At 36.3% G+C, this 19,338-nt stretch overlaps 2 protein-coding genes and 1 pseudogene across 2 annotated transcripts; 1 reads left to right on the top strand and 2 right to left on the bottom strand.

Moving 5' to 3' along the window:
* Positions 1-705: 705 nt before the first annotated feature.
* LOC147541629 (Mitochondrial glycoprotein family protein) lies at positions 706-4,060 on the top strand. The gene is made up of 3 exons (XM_086635971.1): positions 706-1,174; positions 1,273-1,607; positions 3,680-4,060. Exons 1-3 carry the CDS (start codon positions 1,043-1,045, stop codon positions 3,834-3,836), a joined length of 624 nt encoding a protein of 207 aa, XP_086492097.1. The 5' UTR covers positions 706-1,042; the 3' UTR covers positions 3,837-4,060.
* A 770-nt stretch (positions 4,061-4,830) lies between these two features.
* Positions 4,831-7,695, bottom strand: LOC147541628 (strychnine-10-hydroxylase-like). Its single transcript, XM_086635969.1, has 2 exons — positions 6,554-7,695; positions 4,831-5,740 (listed from the first exon to the last, which is right to left on the bottom strand). The coding sequence occupies exons 1-2, from the start codon at positions 7,691-7,693 to the stop codon at positions 5,120-5,122; spliced, it is 1,761 nt and encodes a 586-aa protein (XP_086492095.1). The 5' UTR covers positions 7,694-7,695; the 3' UTR covers positions 4,831-5,119.
* A 9,337-nt stretch (positions 7,696-17,032) lies between these two features.
* LOC147541627 (cytochrome P450 CYP82D47-like) lies at positions 17,033-18,901 on the bottom strand (annotated as a pseudogene).
* Between the last annotated feature and the right edge of the window lie 437 nt (positions 18,902-19,338).

The raw sequence follows: 19,338 nt of genomic DNA, 5'->3' as shown, positions 1-19,338 counted from the left end.
GTAATGAGGACAAGCATAACTTACTTTCAATATTTTCTTTTGCACCATAATCCACCGTCTATACACTATTTCAATTTAAGTAAGTTACTAACAAGAAAACTAGCACGGAAGGATTGAGACGATGACATTTGTACCTTATTTTCTGACATTATCTCTTTCGAGTTTTTGTTTCGACCTTGTTCTAAAAATGATCATAAGTTGCACCTTGGACCTTCTCAAGGCAATTGTGGAACGTGAGTTATTGACAATGTGATTAGTTAGTATCTATCCTCTTTGTCGCAAATAATTTGCTTAAGGTAGGAAATTCAATTTTGAAAGGAGAAAAAAAAGTATTGGGAACTTTTTGTTTCTTCCAAACACCACAACCCTTACGTTTTTAAGCTCATTCTTCCCTTTCTTCCCCTCCCGCAACCACCATCAACTTTGACGATCTCCACCACCAATCGCGACATCTCCACCATCTCCAGTAACACTTCTTCCCTCTTTTTTTTTGTCTCTCGCTCTTTCTTTCTTTCTTTCTTTCTTTCTTTCTCTGTCTCTTCTTCCCTCAGTATGTTCTGGCAAAGGGGAAGCCGAAGCTCTGGTTTCTAGACAAAATCAGATCTTGTCTGGTCTCCTCTTGTACATATCTTGTCTGGTTTCTAGACGAAACCAGATCTAGTTTCATGTGGAAACCAAAGATCTGGCGAAGGGGCTGTTCCTTTCGCCGAAGATAGAGAGAGTGAAGAAAGAGAAGAAAAAGAAGAGAGAAAGAGAGAGAGGAAAGAGGGAGAGAGAGATGAGAAACTCCGACGAGTTTCGCCGAACGACGACTATACTGGAGACATAAAAAAGAGGGTGTGTTTGTGGATCTTTTTTTAATTTTCCATCCTTCCATATTTTATTTGCCCCAAACAAGGTACCAAAATGTCCATATAATAATAATGAGATGGCCGAGCCAAATATTGGACAAAATCAAGAAGCTGACGGACCAAAAGCATATAGGTACCTAATAAATTGAACCGGAGGCTTCGGCAATTGAGAGAGGAAGATAAAAGAAGAAATGCCAAGATTGATGATCAACCTCTTCACTCGAAGTTATAGAGCTGTTGGTAATAAGTCAGGAGGAGGGTTAGCTAAAATTATACAATCCGAAATCCAATACGAGAAAACTACAGTTCCCCTTTATCTGCAAGTAAGTTCATCAACTTCAATTTACCCTATAATATCCCCTTGAACTCATTCACCCTTTTGATTTAATCAATCTGTTGTTTTCTTTTATTAAATTTCTAGAGTCAAAGAACTGGTTCATTGGGGAATTTCAAAGTTGATTGGCACGACCTTAAATACCAAGATGTAGTTTTGAGGAGAAAATATGATATTGGAGAAGAAATTGCTATTTCTGCTGTATTAGGTCCTCCCACATTCAATGAAGAAGAGGGTTTGTTTCCTAGGCATGTTCTTGTGAAGATTTGTATTAAAAAACCTGGGTTGAGTTCTGTTTTACAGTTTGATTGTGATATTACTGGTAAAGATGAAGGTGGGTCTGAGTTTTCAATCCATAATGCCTGTTATCTTAATCCATCAACTTGTTTGGCAGACTCAGTTTATAAAGGACCATCATTCAGGTTTGATCAAAACCCTTTTCTTTCATTGCTGAAATTGAGTTCATTTTGCCAATGGGTCAAAGATTTTGCACAAAATTTAAGGGTTTAGTTTTCTCATAGCTGTTATAAGTTTAGGCCTTTAGGGTTAGGTTAGAGTACTTTGTTGTTAAATGAAAGAAAATATTCATGTTTGGCACATTGGTGGTGGTTGTTGTGTACTTTCTGCTTGTAGAATTATCTGTTTTAGTTAACAGTTAATTGGGTTTATCGCTCGTGAGAGTAGTCTAACATGGATAAAGAGTAGTCTTACTGAGTAATATAGGTCCTTTCGAGTCATAGCCAATTGTTTAATTGGATGTCCACAAACACAATATGAAATGAGATCATTTCCGAACATTTTCTCATTGTATTAGTTTTTTCCCTTGTCAGCGTCCTAGAGACTGACAGGTTTTGCGTTCGTGCTCATGTACCAGTATCACATTATTCTTTCCCAAAATGAAAAACGAGAGAGGAGAGGAAAAAGGATTTCAGTTAGGTGCAAATGTTGTGGATGAAGCCTGAAGTAGTGTGACTGAAAGGTGGAAAATCAAGTGGGTTGAAGTAGAGAGAAATATGAGGATTGAATTAATATTTTTGTAAGAAGAAAGAATTTAGAGGAACCCAAAAGCTTGTGGAAGCTTTAAGGTGAATGCAGATTGGGAATCTGCTCGGTCGAATCTACGAAAATTCAATGTTGCAATAAGAGCATCCCAAAAGACATTGAAGTGTAAGAAATACTTAAAACCCGCGCACTCGTCTCCTCTGCTCCAGTAGAACAGTAGTGATTGGACATCCTTTATAATCTTTTCCAATTTCACTTCTTTCCCTTTGGATATAGCATTATTCCTTTCCTTCCACACTCCCCAAACCACAGCATGAGGGGTTAAGCTTCGGATCTGTTTTCCTTGTTTTGGTAGCCCAGTAGGTTCCCATTGTTCAAATGCCATGTGAACGTAAGAAGGAAATCACAGATACACATTGAAGCTTTTTAGGAAAAGGTGTCAAATTCCAGAAGAAACTTCGCACTGCAGAAACAGATGAGTCCGCTTCTCTTTTGCATAAGTAACATCTGTTAGGTCTCCTTAACCCTTTCTTGACAAACTGATCCTCAGTAGGAAGGTTCCCCGGCATAGGTGTCCACAACACAAAGCTGAGCCTTCTAGGAATGTTCTTTCTCTTTTCCTTCTTTCGTTTGAAGTTCTTTTCGCATATGTTAATAAAAATTCTTGGATGCTTTGGAAGCCTGGGGAGAAAGGATCTTTCAGCCCGATGAATGGTATGCATGTGGTTCTCTTTCCATCCCGGTGATCTAACTTGCTGCAACTTTTGCCTCTCAAGAAGCTGAGTTTGGGTAGGCATGGGATGATTTTCGGAACTGTAATTGTTAATCCATGGGAACGATCATTGTTAAAATGCCACTAGTAGAGGATGGCCAAAAGAGCTTGTGGTGGTGTTGGACTCAACGCCACAAATTTTCTTGTTTCATCAAAGACTAAGTTCCTTGAGTGGGTTCTTCAGATGGAAATAGCAGATTTGAGGTTCATAATTATTAGTTTTCTCACTTTTGTGGGGGTATCTTAGCTTGGGTAAAAGGGGTGCTTGATCGCCATCACACGTCGTCTTTAAGCATACGTCTCCCTTAGTTTCTCTTGTTTGATTGTAGGAGCTGGTAGGTTAAAGAGCCTTGGGGCTGGTATCAACCGAGTCTGGATGTGCCAATGTCTTGATGACATTGATGACCTAATCATCGATTTTCTTGTCTCACCTGTATTAGTCAAGTTGAAGCCCTCTTTTTCTGTACTCCTCCACCCCTCCATAGACATCAAGAACCAACGTCAGAAATGCAGTTGACTCGATCCATAATTCCAATAAAAATATCAGCCTCTGCTCCTAATTTCATTTCCCATGTTTGTTCGATTTTTGTGTAATTATTGTGACAGTATACCTGTATAAGTTCATATTTCTTTATTCGTTTTTGTTGCTTACGTTTCCTTATCAAAGACAGTTTATTACATTCCCAAATTTATTATTTTCCGTTGATATGATACATGCAGGTTGTTAAACACTCATTTACAAGATATGTTGAAGGATTATTTGATAGCTAGAGAAATTAACGAAGACTTGACTGACTTCCTGCTCTTCCATTTGCATAAAAGGGAGAACGATCAATATATCAACTGGCTAAGAAACGTTGAATCTGTGGTAGCTTAAACTTCAACAAGTGTGGTTCAGAAAAGGAAAAAAAAGAAACAGAAGAAGAGGTTGATCTCCGTGGGTATGTATTTTGTATTCACATCTCTCCATATTTTTTTCTCAAAATTTTCTTCTCTGTAACAATGAAACCGATTGAAGGTTGATTTTGAAGCCATGACAAAGTGATGTCGCTTATCAGCATTTGTCCACTTTACATGATTGAATAAAATTAAGTTGCTCTCCTTTTGTTTCTGGATACCAAGATAATCTGAGTATGGTTGTTCAAGAATACTTCATAAGATCTTTATCATAATCTAGTAAATCTTCTTCAGTATGTTTTCATTTCCCCATACATGTCCTTGCCCTTTCCGGGGCGCAGTCCAAGTTAGAGAGAAAATATGTTGTTTCTTCCATTTTTATTCTAGAAGTAATGCCTTGTTTCATGTATGTGATCCACACTAAAAGAACACACAACTAGTTAATATCATCACCCCCTGTAAGCACCACAACCACCCCACCATACCTCGAACACAATCACGACACTCACTTTCATCCATGATTGTGGGTTACAGGTCCAGTGCCAAATTTAGAAACAATTAACTATAAAAAGATAATAAAGCTTGGATCAATTCAAGTTTAACATATAACATTGTTACATAAGTGGCTTAACGCCTTTCACTTCTGATGCATAGAGGTTTTTATCCACAAATTATTGTCTTAGAATTCAAGTTCTTTTTTTGAATATTGAGGTAAACACGATAACTGTCAAGTTACTACGATGAGTTAAACACAATAACTGTCAAGTTACTACTGGCCTAAAGCCCGGTGAAACTAAATGGCCTCTCACAGAAGCTGCTTTATTTATACCAAAATTCAATATTCCTGGATTTGCACTTTCACGATGATTGAACCTGAGACCTCCGCATTGCGGAGTAGATGCACTTACCAACTGTGCTACCAGTTGTTGGCAATTAAACGTAGTTAACTCAATAAAAAAAGGAGATAATAATAATAATGGAAAAAGTAGATTATATTAGCAAACTAATTTACCATACAAACATAGAAAATGATAAATGACCATGCTCGTGCACTCCCAGGTACACTCCATTGCTTAGGTTTTAATAAGGCTATTTTAAAACCTAACATACTCCATGTTCTATTAGGGGGAGTGTACGAGACAGTCTGTTATTTATAAAATGCAAAACTAGCTCTACTACAAGCGAAAGTAATTTACTTAATATAGCCATATTTGAAATAGCATTCATCGAGCTTGATGAAATTTTAAACCTTGAGATGGAAGCTCAATTGTAAAGGTGAGGAGGAAGGCGAGGGGTAAGCAGAACTTCGAGCGGAGTGGCTTTTAGATTTGTTAGTCCTGCACTATCCGTCATATCCATAGGTATATCTGTTGGTAATTTCAACTCAAATGCATGTATAGTTCGAACGAGCGATAAATGCACTATTTGAAGGGCAAGCGACATTGCTGGACACGATCTTCTTCCTGTGGCGAACGGAAGGAGTTCAAAATTCTTACCTTTAACGTCCATATCCTTGTGGGTTGTAAGGAACCTCTCAGGCTGGAACTCTAACGGATCAGACCATACTCGTGGATCACGGTGTATCTTCCATGTATTCACAATTAAACGGGTTCCTGCTGGAATATGGTACCCAGCTACAACACAATCTTCGTCTGCTTCACGTAAACCTGTTATGGGACCTGAATATAGACGTAATGTTTCTTTTACTACCGCTTGCAGGTACAAAAGGTTTTTTATGTCTGATTCTTGTACTTGTCTTTCTCGTCCGACGTGGATGTCTAACTCGTCTTGAGCCTTCTTTAGAAAATGAGGATTGTTCACTAGTAAAGTGATAGCCCATACCAAAATAACCATGGGTGTGTCACTCCCACCAGCTATCATACCCTGTAATATCATGGATTCCATGACCAAAATTAATTAATTTTCTTTTTCTTAATTAAAGCTTAGATAAGAGAGGAATATAAGGCTATTTCCTTTTTGGGCCATAGTGTGTGACCAGCTTTATTTTTGGCTCTCTATTTTTCGTAAATTCAAAATTGACCTTGTTTTTTTTTTAATTCCGTTCGGTTTTTGTTAGGGTTAATATTTTTTTCCAAAAATACCCTTGCATGTGTCAAAATACAATCGAAATATATTTGATGCCATATTAGAATCTTGAACACTTTTGCAAGGTATACATAATATCAGAGGCGGCCCAGGCCCAAAGCGGTTGCTTTGGACCCTCACCTATTTCAGGGCCTCTTCTATGGACTCTTATAGGGTACTAGAGTTTAGATAAATAAACTCTAATGAAGACATTCACAAGATTTGCATTCTAGCTTAGTGGTTAGAACCTGGTTTATGAGGTGAAGGTCAAAGGTTTGATTCCTTTTTCAAACAATAGCTAGTTTGTATTTTATCTTCATTATTATTTGCTTATACACAAAGGGGCTTTATTCTTGCTTTGCTTTGGCTTTGGGCTTCAAATATGCTTAGGTCGGCCCTACGTAATATATCTGGTCGGCCCATACTGAAATAAAAAGGGGTTAGACTCGTGATGATTCTAAAATTCACCGACTCAGAGTGTACTAGCCTCATCCTTTAATAGAAAATGGTTATCTGGGTCAAAATATTAGACATAATAAGCAAAAAAAACCAGTAATTTTTTCTCTCTATAAATTCAAAATTTTAGAGAAAATATTGTTAAATAAGACTTACCACGCAAGTAGACTTGTTGATAGTATCAGCATCGAAATATTGAGACAACACTTTATTGTTATTGTCTAATACAGATAACATGACATCCATGAAGTCCTTGTGTTCCCTACCCTTGTTACTATCATCTTCCACGGACGTAGTCTTCCTTTTGTGTCCTTCCAACCATTCATCCATTAAAACTCCTAAATCCCTTCTAGTAGTCTTCATCTCTTTCTCATATCCACCCAAATCCAACCATCTTAAAAAGGGTACTGCATCTCCAACAACAAACTGACCCACCAACCTAAAATAGTCTCTAAATTGCTTGTGGTATCTCCTAGCAGCTTCAGCCACTTTGTCTTCAATTTTCATATTACTAATAGTAGTAGAAGTAGTATACTTATCTACTTGGTAAAGCCCTGGTTTACCAGCAACCAACTTAACAATTATGTTTAGGGTTAAATCAGCATACCAGTGCTTCATTTCAACCAAAACTGGCTCAGCACCACCAACACTAGTCTTTTCCCAAATCTCGTAAAGTTTTTTAATGGATGAATTAATCTCAGAATCCCATACATGCTTGAACAAATCTAACCTACTGTTAGAAAGAAGTTCTTGGTTTACTATTTTACGCATTTCACGCCAGTACGGTCCGTACGGGGCAAACCCGAACAAAGAATGATTGTAACCTAAGTGTTCAAGGGCTATGAGACGAGGTCGAGAAGCGAAAACTCTATCATTGGTTGTGTAACACTCTTTTTCTACCTCCCAACTACTAACAATTAGGGCTTTATATGTACCCATTCTAATGATAAAGGCTGGTCCATACTTATCAGCCATGGCTGCCAATGTTACATGTGGAAGATCCTTTCCCCCTGCCATTAGAAGAGGAAGATGACCTACTATTGGCCAAGCACCAGCTGGTTCAGGTGGGTTTTTTGAACTAACAGCTGAACTCCTTTTTGATCTCCATGTGAATACTTTGAAGAAGATGAATAATGCAGAAGCAAGTAAGAAACTAGAAATAATAACCATAGTAGTAATTGGTGGTTTTGAGTAGTGTAGGGGAAATTCAAAATCCATCAAATTTAATTTAGGTTTTTTTTTTTTAGGGTTGTTGGGTGGTGGGGGAAGAATGTGATATAAGGAAGGGGATGGCATTTAAGGTTGTGGAGGAGGATATATTTATAGGAGTCATATGCATGGCAGCATGCATGAAGACAGTTGAAGTGTTCAAGGTAAGGAATAGAATTAAATATTGATGGTTATAGTCAGAATTATTGGACCCAATCCAATGTGTTCAATATTATTGCCAAAAGAAAAATCTAATTTGTTCAATATAATATGTTCAACTTTTCAAGGTCAGGAGGAATTAAATATTAATGGTTATAGTCAGAATTATTGGACTTAATCCAATGATGTGTAAGAAACTTTTCCTTCCAGTAATGTTAAATGACCCGGAAAATAGGGCCGTCCACAGGTGTAAAGTTCATGTGGCCGGCTCCTATTAGACGGATCATTTCTCTCTCAGCAGGGTTTGTCCAACAGAAGTCGGCCACATCAGCGTTCATCCTATAATAGACCATCTTTTTCGGACTGTCTAGTATTTATGTTTTTTTTTTCTCGTCAAAATCACAAGAAGAATAGGTCAAGTCAAAGGTTGGAAGATTTGACTTGCTATAAACTTGTATTTTTTAAGTCTCATCTTCCACAAAAATCCCTATCTTAATTATCTCATTTCTGACCTCACTTCTTGTTTTAATATACTGGAGGTTGTTATTGGGGAAGGTGGAGACTGGAGCTAGGGACTGGAGGTGGGGGAGTAATGATCTAATTCCCATTCTGATTGGGTTACTTAAATTAATCTAGATTAATTGTTTAGTGAACCAATGGTTCATAGACGATAAAACTTTATACGTGAGCTAAAGACTTGTAGGAGATTCCTATATCAATTTCTAGTTAAAAAAAACTATCGCCTTCTTCGTTGCATTACCAAATACCAACTCCGACGGCCAACCAACACCATTGCCACCACCAAAACCAACCACCATATCTCTTATCTCTATCTCCCACAGTCGTGGCTGAAAATTCGGGGCCGGTGCCAAATTTTAGTTTGGGTCTCTAAATTTTCAGCAACGAAATATAATAAGATAAGCTCCTGCTATTTTTTCTAATCTACAAAAAAAAAAAGAGTGGGTGGGCGATAGTTCCAAAATAAAAAAATATACCGGGCTTAAGCTCCAAACCTAATATAAAATAGGTAAAAAGTCCATTTTCTGTAATATTTGATTTTTCTTCATGCACATACACAAATGTATTACTAAAGCATTAATTGTTTAGTAAATGTGTAAAGATGTGTAGGAATAAGTTTGTTTTATTCGGCACACATACTAAGTTTTGTGGAGTTAAACAGCAAAATGAATACGATTATTTACATTTTGTTTAATACAATGAGACAATGATGTAATGCAAAAATAATTTGTTTGGTGAATATCAAAATTTGTATCAAAATACAAACTTTAGTCTAAGACATATGTTTGGGATTTTTCACCAAAAGTTTCAAAAAATAAATTAGTAATTTAGGTAATGAGAGATTTAGGAATGGAGACTTTGACGAAAGTAGGAAGTTCCTCCAAACATTGAAGTAGAGAGAAATAGAAAGTGGAGTTATTATGGTTGGCCCCAGACGCACCAGTGGAAAGCGGAGGGAGAAACTAATTCCCTACATTTACAGGATTGTAATCCTAATAGTTATGAAGGAGTCATCCAAAAAGAAAAAAATGGAAATGCAATGAATAAAGAAATTAATGCAATTGAAAAGAATGATAGTTGGGAGTTGACAAATTTACCAAAGAGATACAAATCTATTGATGTGAAGTGGTGTATAAGACAAAGAAGAATGCAAGTCGAGAAGTCCACAGATACAAAACAGGACTTGTAGTTAAAAATTACAAGCAAATGATCGACATTGATTATGGTGAAGTATTTGCGCTCGTTGCTCGTATGAAAACAATTAGATTGTTTATCTCTATAGTGGCTCAATATTTATGGAAGATTTATCAACTTGCTGTCAAGTCGGCATTCTTGAATGATATCCTTGAGGAAGAGATATATGTTGAATTACCTTTGAGGCATGTTATAAAGGGTAAAGAAGATAAAGTCTATAAGTTGAAGAAGGTTCTTTATGGGTCAAAGCAAGCTCCACGTGCATGGAATGCACGAATTTATAAATATTTTCAGGAAAATGGGTTTGAAAAGTGTCCTCACAAGCACACTTTGTATATGAAAGTGAAAGAAGATAGAAGTATGTTATTTGTTTGTCTATATGTTGATGATTTATATTCACCGGTAATGATTCAAGACTATTTGAAGAGTGCAAGAAGAGCATGATTAAGGAATTTGATATGACGGATATTGAGTTGATGGGTCATTTCTTTGGTATTTAAGTGAAGCAAATGGAAAATAGTATATTTATGTCTCAAATAGGATGTGCTAAGGAAGTTCTTAAAAGATTTAAAATGGAGTCATGTAACCCGCTAAACACCCCTCTTGAAAGTGGAGTGGAATTGAAAAAATGCATAAGAAGAAGAGATGTTGATCCTACATATTTCAAAAGTTTGATTGGAAGTCTATGTTATCTCACATGTACAAGACCACACATTCTTTATGGAGTTAGGCTAGTGAGTAGGTACATGGAAGCACCAGATGGATCTTGCAAAGAGGCTCATTCGATATATTAAAGGTCGCTCAATGATGGTTTATTTTTCTCTTGTTTACAAGATTTTAAGCCTATTGATTATTCCGATAGTGATTGGGGTAGAGACTTAGATGAATGAAAGAGTACATCATAGTTTGTATTTTTCATGGATTACACGGCATTTACTTGGTCTTCCAAGAAACAACCCATTGTGACTTATAGATTTGATAGACTTAGAGAAAAGGTAAGAAAAAGGAACAAGATAGAGAAGTGGATGTTAAGGGTTTGGTTTTAGACAAGATAAATTAATTGGTGCTTGCATTTATACTAATCAATTGGAATCAGAAGAAGAGAGATGCTAATCTAGCCGACTGGTTAGGGTTTTTATCTTTTGGATTATTTCCCTAATGGCCCCCAACTTTGTGACCAGCTTCCCGTCTGGACCCCTACTTTACGAGAAATACCCATATGGCCCCCTTCCGTTATAACACCGTTACTCTCTCTCTCTTTCATTTCTTTTCTCTCTCCTCCAACATGTTTTCTCTTTCTGCCACCTCGTTAAAACCAGCCAACTCATCATCTTCTCCGGGAAGGTCGCCGGCCGACCTTCAATCCTAACAAATTTTTTTTTTCATCTCTCCTCTTTCTCTCTCTCCAAAAAAAAAATCTTTTTTTTCACCTCCCTCTCTCTAAACTCCGACGAAGGGTATGGTCTGTTCCGGCAGACCTTGATCTGCTCGAGAAGATCTGGAAGGTCTGCCGAGCAGATCTCAAAGGTCTGCTCGAGCAGATCAAGGTCTGCTCGGGCAGACCTTCAAGGTCCTCTGGCGAAGGGTAACCCCCTTCGCCGGAGTTTAGAGAGAGAGAGGGAGGTGAAATTTTTTTATTTTTTTTAGGTTTGAAGGTCGCCGGCTGGAAAATTGGTCGGCCAGCGACCTTCCCGGAGAAGATGACGAGTTGGCTGGTTTTAACGAGGTGGCAGAGAGAGAAAACATGTTGGAAGGTGGCAGAGAGAGAAAACATGTTGGAGGAGAGAGAAAAGAAATGGAAGAGAGAGAGTAACGGTGTTATAACGGAAGGGGGCCATATGGGTATTTCTCGTAAAGTAGGGGGCCAGGCGGGAAGCTGGTCACAAAGTTGGGGGCCATTAGGGAAATAACCCTTATCTTTTTATCTAATATATTTTTATCACCATTGATGAAGATTAATAAGAAGATGAAAATCTAGGTGACTGGTTAGGGCTTTTTTTATTTTCTCTGTTTAGTGTTGGGTGAAAATGGTTCGATTGATATCAATAAAGGTCATATAACTCTTTTATCACCATTGAAGATTGTTAAGAAGATGAATGTGAAGACATTAATTTGACAGTTTTTCAGAATTCGTATCTAATAGCAATATAGGTTTGGGAAAATGTAAATTGTTCTTCGTTACTTGTTCGTTTGTCATTGAAACCCAAATCGATTTGGGAAAGATATTCTAAAGACACTATACCAAAGTCCAATTACTAAATGAAGGCGCCTACAATCTATCAAACACTTAACATTTGAATTTCTAACGTGAAAAAGATTGTTTCTTTCCCATAAAAAAATGACGATTTTCACACTGTATATTTTCCCACGTTTCGAACGGAGCCTAAGTAATAGAATTTTAGAATATGAAGCAAGAACCAGACAGAAAGAAACCAGTTTTGCTCAGCTAAGAGAGAGATCTAGACCTCTTAAGAGCATCTCCAATGCAACACTCAAACTCTAAAACTTAGAGTGTCACATAGGATATTTTAGAGATTTTGCCTAAAACCATCTCCAATGCAAAACTTAATTCCTATCTCTAAAGTGAGGTGTCGGTAGTTATTTTAGAGATTATTAAGAGAACACTCTAAATTTATAGTTTCCTCTTGAGGTTCTCTAAGTGCCACATAAGCAAATCGATTAGTTTATAGTTAAAATATAAACTTTAGAATTTCTCTTGAGTGTTGCATAATCTCTAAATAGCCAAAGTAGGAAAGAGACAATTTAGAGCATCTCCAATGCAAAACTCATAAAAATCTTATTCATCCTATGTGTCAAGTTCCAATTGAGATTCTCACTCCTAGGTGGCCTTAATAGAGATCCTCAAATTTTTTTTGTCTCCAATGCAGGCATAGTTATTTTTGTCAACAAATAATTAGTTATTTTAGAAAATATAGAAGACTCGATTTCTGAAAATCAAATATTGATGAGTTGGACAATTAAAGATACCTCAAGAGGGCACTCTAGAAATAGAGTGTCCTCTTGAGATATCTCTATTCCACCCTCGACACATCATCTTAGAGATCCAAATAGAGTGTTACACTGGAGATGAGTTTTAAGAAAAAACTCTAAAAAACCTAGGTGGCACTCAGAGTTTCTAAGATTGAGTGGTGCATTGGAGATGCTCTTAGAGATCCATTTTCAAACTTAACACCTATGATTTTTAGAGATCTTCTTGAGTGTTGGATTGGAGATGCCCTAACAAGGATCAACTGAAACAACACAAAACTCTAAATGGGACATTTAGACGACCCATACCTGTCCTACAAGCACTAGACCACCTCCACCACCAGAACAATACAACCATAGCTGCAATCACTGTCACCACCACACGACCACCATCATCAACTCCAATGTCATTAGCCCATTACGATCATCACCAATATCATAAATTTCATTTAATTAAAAGTAATTACTTCAATCTGTTGAAAGGTGGCTTTTAAACCAAATTTGGGTTTGGGCCCAATATAAAAGTGTGGGTTTGAGTAAATGGTTTACCAAACTAGAAGGGGTAAAAAAGTAAAAGCCTCATGAAATTAATTAAAAGGGTGTAGAGAGTTTTTTTAGACTAGTTCAAGAACAATCTAGAGAGAGAAAGAAAAAGAAGAATAGTATAGAAGAAACTTGAAGAAGAAGAAGAAGAAATAGATCTAGTATGAATATTGTGTTTAAGGTAAGAACTAACTTCAAATATAGTTAAATATTGTGACAAAACTTTGTGTGTTATGTTTATGAGATTGTGTAGATCTAAAGAAACTTTATTATATGAAAGTATGGTGATGTGAATCTTTTGAGTTTATTTGAGTTTATTGAAGTATCTATACCTCTAATCTCCAAAAAATTGGTATCAGAGCCATATTAATTTATCATTTCAAGCTTTTATTCAACATTTTGAGATCTAGGGTTTGTGAAAAAAAATTTGGGATCTTGTAAGAAAATGTCAAATATGATGATACAACCTCAAGTACCTAGGTTAACTAAAGAGAACTATGAACATTGGTGTATCCAAATGAGTGTATTATTAGGCTCTCAAGACTTATGGGATATTGTTCAAAATGGCTATGTAGAACCAACTCAAGAAGAAGAGGTTATTATGAATGATGTACAAAAGTGTGTTCTTAAAGACTCAAGAAAAATGGATAAAAAAGTTTTATTTCTTATCTATCAAGGAATTGATGGCCCTACATTTGAAAAAGTGTCTGAAGCAAAATCATCGCAAGAGGCTTGGATTATTCTCAAGAATTCATTTAGAGGAGTTGATAAAGTGGTAAAGGTTCGTCTCCAAATTTTGCGTGGTGAATTTGAAAAGTTGAGCATGAATGAAGGGGAACTTATCTCCGATTACATTTCAAGAGTATTGTCGAATGTTAACGAAATGAAAAGGTGTGGCGAAAAATGTGATGACGTTAGGGTGATGGAGAAGATTCTACGCTCTTTGACACCTAAGTTTGATAATGTGGTTATTGTTATTGAAGAGTCAAAAGATTTGGAATCTATGACGGTGGATGAGTTGACGGGGACATTGCAAATTCACGAACAAAGGGTTAATAGAAATAGTGCAAGCACTTCAAATTATTCGGTGGATCAAGTACTTCAAGCAAAACTAACTCTAGAAGAAAAACAATATGCACCCCAAAGAGAAAGAGACTATAAGAGTTATGGTAGAGATTATGATAATAGTAGAAGTGAATTTGGAAGTCAAAGAGGAAGAAATTTCTTTAATAGAGGAAGAACAAATGAACCAAGAGAAAGAGAAAACTTTACTAGACCTTATAATAGGCAAGGTAGAGATAAAAGTAATATTGAATGCTATAATTGTCACAAACTTGGACATTATAGTAATGAATGTTGGTATAACAAAAAAAATGAGGTACGTGAAGATGCAAATCTTGTTGAAAATGATGTAGAAATAAATGTAGATCCTACATTGCTTTTTTCTTGTGATGGACTTGATGAATCACAAACAAATACTTGGTATTTCGACACCGGTGCAAGTAATCATATTTGTGGGAAAAGAGAATTGTTTGTTGAAGTGAATGAAAGTGTGAAAGAGTGTGTAAAGTTTGGTGACTCGTCAAAGATTCCGGTGCTAGGGAAAGGTAATATCCTCATTCAACTCAAAAATGGAAAATATAACTATATTTCCGATGTTTATTATGTTCCCGCAATGAAAAATAACATATTAAGTTTGGGGCAACTTTTGGAAAAAGGCTATGATATAAAATTGAAGGATCTTCATCTCACATTAAGAGATAAAAGTGGAACTCTAATTGCTAAGGTGAAAATGGCAAAGAATAAATTATTTTCTTTAAACATTCAACATGGTGATGCAAAATGCTTAAACTCTATTGTGAAAGATAAATCTTGGTTGTGGCATTTGAGACTTGGACATTTAAATTTTGATGGAATGATTTGGCAAGCAAAAACATGGTAATTAAGGGGTTTACCATATATTGATCGCCCAAATAAAGTGTGTGAAGGATGTATCTTTGGGAAGCATCATAGAACAACTTTCTCTAAAGAAGGAAGGTGGAGAGCTTACAATCCTCTAGAGCTTGTGCATACCGATGTTTGTGGTCCATTGAAGCCAATGACAAATGGAGGTAACAATTACTTTCTCACTTTTATTGATGATTATAGTAGAAAAACATGGGTATACTTCTTGAAAAATAAATCCGAAGTATTTGAAGTGTTCAAAGAATTCAAGAATATGGTTGAGAAACAAAGTGGGTATTTTATCAAGAAACTAAGATCGGATAGAGGTGGGGAATTTACTTCAAGAGACTTTGATATGTTTTGTAAAGAACATGGAATTATTCACGAACTTACCCCACCATACACGCCACAACTAAATGGAGTAGCCGAAAGGAAAAACCGCACCATATTAAACATGGCAAGAAGCATGTTAAAAGAAAAAAGTTTGCCTAGAGAATTTTGGGGTGAAGCCGTTGCATGTGCCGTATACTTGTTAAATAGATGTCCCACTAAAAGTGTTTATATGAAAACACCGCAAGAGGCATGGGGATATTACAAGCCTAGTGTATCTCATTTAAAGATATTTGGATGTATTGCTTATGCAAAGATACCGGAAGCAAGAAGAACAAAACTTGATGACAAAGGTGAAAAGTGCATATTTCTTGGTTATAGTGAGCAAACAAAGTGTTACAAGTTATTTAACCCAACCACCAATAAAGTTCTTCTTAGTAGAGATGTTGTATTTGAAGAAGAAATGACATGGGAATGGAAAGGAAAAAAAACTATTCAAGTTGAACTTGAGCTTGAAGGTGAAAATGAAGAAGAAGCACCAAACGAAATTCAAAGAGAACCACAAACACCGATGTGTAGAGCATCATCATCACCATCATCTTCATCTCCATCATCCTCATCATCGGAAGGAAGTTCTAGTGAAAGACCAATGAAAACAAGAAGCTTGAGAGAGATTTATGAAGTTATTGATAATGAAGAAGTGAACTTATGTTGCTTTCTCATGGATTATGATCCTACTAGTCATGAAGGAGTCATTCAAGAAGAAAAAATAAAAAAAACAATGGATGAAGAAATTAACAATTGAAAAGAATGATGCATATGAGTTGACAAAGAGGTACAAGTCTATTGGGGTAACTTGTGCATACACACCAAAGAAGAATGCAAGTGGTGAAGTCCAAAAGTACAAAGCAAGGTTTGTAAATAAAAGTTACAAGCAAAGAGTCGACATCGATTTTAGTAAGGTATTTATTTCTTTTGTTCATATGAAAATATGGGGTCTATATAGCGGGTAAATATTCATGGAAAAGTTATCAATTTGATGTCAAGTTGACAATCTGAAATAGTGTTCCCGAAGAAGAAAAGTTTGATGAACAACTCTTGAAGCATGATGTCTTTGAAAGATTGAAGTGGATGTTAGGTATGAGAAGCTATGGAAATTTGGTTTAAGGGGGGATGTTGAAAGGTGGCTTTTAAACCAAATTTGGGTTTGGGCCCAATATAAAAGTGTGGGTTTGAGTAAATGGTTTACCAAACTAGAAGGGGTAAAAAAGTAAAAGCCTCATGAAATTAATTAAAAGGGTGTAGAGAGTTTTTTTAGACTAGTTCAAGAACAATCTAGAGAGAGAAAGAAAAAGAAGAATAGTATAGAAGAAACTTGAAGAAGAAGAAGAAATAGATCTAGTATGAATATTGTGTTTAAGGTAAGAACTAACTTCAAATCTAGTTAAATATTGTGACAAAACTTTGTGTGTTATGTTTATGAGATTGTGTAGATCTAAAGAAACTTTATTATATGAAAGTATGGTGATGTGAATCTTTTGAGTTTATTTGAGTTTACTGAAGTATCTATACCTCTAATCTCCAACACAATCGAAGAAAGAGTATAGATTATATTACCAAATTAATTATTTACCGTACAAACATTTAACAATTATCTATAAAAAGCAAAATTAGTTCTATTACAAGCAAAAGTAATACAGACATGCCTTATTTGAAATACCCTTCATCGAGCTTGATGAAATGTTTAAACCTTGAGATGGAAGCTCAATTGTAAAGGTTAGGAGGAAGGCGAGGCATAAGCAGAACTTCAAGCGGAGTGGCTTTTAGATTAGTTAGTCCTGCACTTTCCGCCATATCCAAAGGTATATCTGTTGGTAATTTCAACTCAAATGCGTGTATAGTTCGAACGAGCGATAAATGCACTATTTGAAGGGCAAGCGACATTGCAGGACATGCTCTTCTTCCTGTGGCGAACGGAAGGAGTTCAAAATTCTTACCTTTAACATCCATATCCTTGTGGGTCGTAAGGAATCTCTCCGGCTGGAACTCTAACGGATCAGACCATACTCGTGGATCACGGTGTATTTTCCATGTATTCACAATTAGACGGGTTCCTGCTGGGATATGGTATCCAGCTACAACACAATCTTCGTCTGCTTCACGTAAACCTGTTAAGGGACCTGAATATAGACGTAACGTTTCTTTTACTATCGCTTGCAAGTATAAGAGGTTTTTTATGTCTGATTCTTGTACTTGTCTTTCTCTTCCGACGTGGATGTCTAACTCATCTTGAGCCTTCTTCAGAAAATGAGGATTGTTCACCAGTAAAGTTATAGCCCACACCAAAATAACCATGGGTGCGTCGCTCCCACCAGCAATCAGACCCTTTAACTTCACAAAAAAGGAGATAAATTTGGATCAAAATCAAAATGTTTTTTAATAAAAAATAAATGTTTGTTATTTTTCCCTTATATGGATTATTATTATGACTCAATAGCTAAAACCCCATCGGTTAAATAATTTGATGGTATATGTACTATAATATATAATATTCTTCTTCTTTTTTCCAAAAATTCAAAATTGTATAGAAAATAACTGTGAAATAAGACTTACCAGGCAAGTAGATTTGTTGATAGTATCAGCATCAAAATATTGAGACAACACTTTATTCTTATTGTCTAATACTGATAACATGACATCCATGGAGTCCTTGCGTTCCCTACTCTTGTCATTGTCATCGTCCGCGGATGTAGTCTTCCTTTTGTGTCCTTCCAACCATTCATCCATTAAAACTCCTAAGTCTCTTCTCATATCCACCCAAATCCAACCATCTTAAAATGGGTACTGCATCTTCAACAACAAACTGACCCACCAACCTAAAATAGTCTCTAAATTGCTTGTGGTATCTCCTAGCAGCCTCAGCCACTTTGTCTTCAATTCTCATATTACTACTAGAATTAGTATAGTACTTATCTACATGATAATGTCCTGGTTTACCAGCAATCAACTTAACAATTATGTTTAGGGTTAAATCAGCAAACCAGTGCTTCATTTCCACCAAAACTGGCTCAGCACCACCAATGCAATACTAGTCTTTCCCCAAACCTCATAAAGTTTTTTAATGGATGAATTAATCTCAGAATCCCATACATGCTTGAACAAATCTAACCTACTGTTAGAAAGAAGTTCTTGGTTTACTATTTTATTCATTTCACGCCAGTATGGTCCGTACGGGCGAACCCAAACAAAGAATGGTTGTAACCTAAGTGTTCTAGGGCTATCATATATACGAGGTCGAGAAGCGAAAACTCTATCATTGGTTGTGTAACACTCTTTTTCTATCTCCCAACTACTAACAATTAAGGCTCTATATGTACCCATTCTAATGATAAAGGCTGGTCCATACTTATCAGCCATGGCTGCCAATGTTACATGTGGAAGTTCCTTTCCTCCTGCCATTAGAAGAGGAAGATGACCTACTATTGGCCAAGCACCAGCTGGTTCAGGTGGGTTTTTTGAACTAACAGTTGAACTTCTTTTTGATCTCCATGAGAATACTTTGAAGAAGAAGAAGATGAGTAATGCAGAAGCAAATTGTTTAATGAACCAATGGTTCATACACGATAAACCTTTTTACTTGAGCTAAAGACTCTTAGGAGATTTCTATATCAACTAGTTAAAATTACAGAAAAAGGTATTCGCCTTCTTAATTAGTTGCATTACCGATGCCCAATGGCCAATAATCACCATCACAACCACCAGCACTAACCACCATCTCTGTTATCTCTATCTACGAGTCGTCGATAAAGAGTTTCTGCCTCCTCCCTAAGAAGATCTCTTCCAAAGAAGAAATCCCTCTGTCTCATATAAATGTTGGTTTCCTAACTCAAATCAAGTTATACTTTTTCTGATTTGCTCGTTAAAATCCAATATATGTTCGTAGTCGAAAGAGTATAATCTAACCATATATCGAGTTGTCGCTCCATTTGCTTCATCAAATAAAAACCAAGTCTTTGGTTTTACTTGGACCAAAATAACCGTTTTCTCTAATTATA

The sequence above is a fragment of the Eschscholzia californica genome, unplaced genomic scaffold, assembly GCF_041429995.1.
Source record: "Eschscholzia californica isolate CP2 unplaced genomic scaffold, dmEscCali1.0.p SCAF_4, whole genome shotgun sequence".
In the NCBI taxonomy this organism is placed as follows: domain Eukaryota; kingdom Viridiplantae; phylum Streptophyta; class Magnoliopsida; order Ranunculales; family Papaveraceae; genus Eschscholzia; species Eschscholzia californica.
Note: the sequence above shows the minus strand (reverse complement) of the source record. Positions and strands in the feature narration are given on the sequence as shown.

Coding starts and splice junctions, on each gene's coding strand:
- LOC147541628 (XM_086635969.1), bottom strand. CDS start 7,693: ATGCCATCCCCTTCCTTATATCACATTCTTCCCCCACCACCCAACAAC. Junction 5,741..6,553: donor TCAACAAGTCTACTTGCGTG/GTAAGTCTTATT, acceptor ATGATATTACAG/GGTATGATAGCTGGTGGGAG.
- LOC147541629 (XM_086635971.1), top strand. CDS start 1,043: ATGCCAAGATTGATGATCAACCTCTTCACTCGAAGTTATAGAGCTGTT. Junction 1,175..1,272: donor CAGTTCCCCTTTATCTGCAA/GTAAGTTCATCA, acceptor TTAAATTTCTAG/AGTCAAAGAACTGGTTCATT. Junction 1,608..3,679: donor TATAAAGGACCATCATTCAG/GTTTGATCAAAA, acceptor TGATACATGCAG/GTTGTTAAACACTCATTTAC.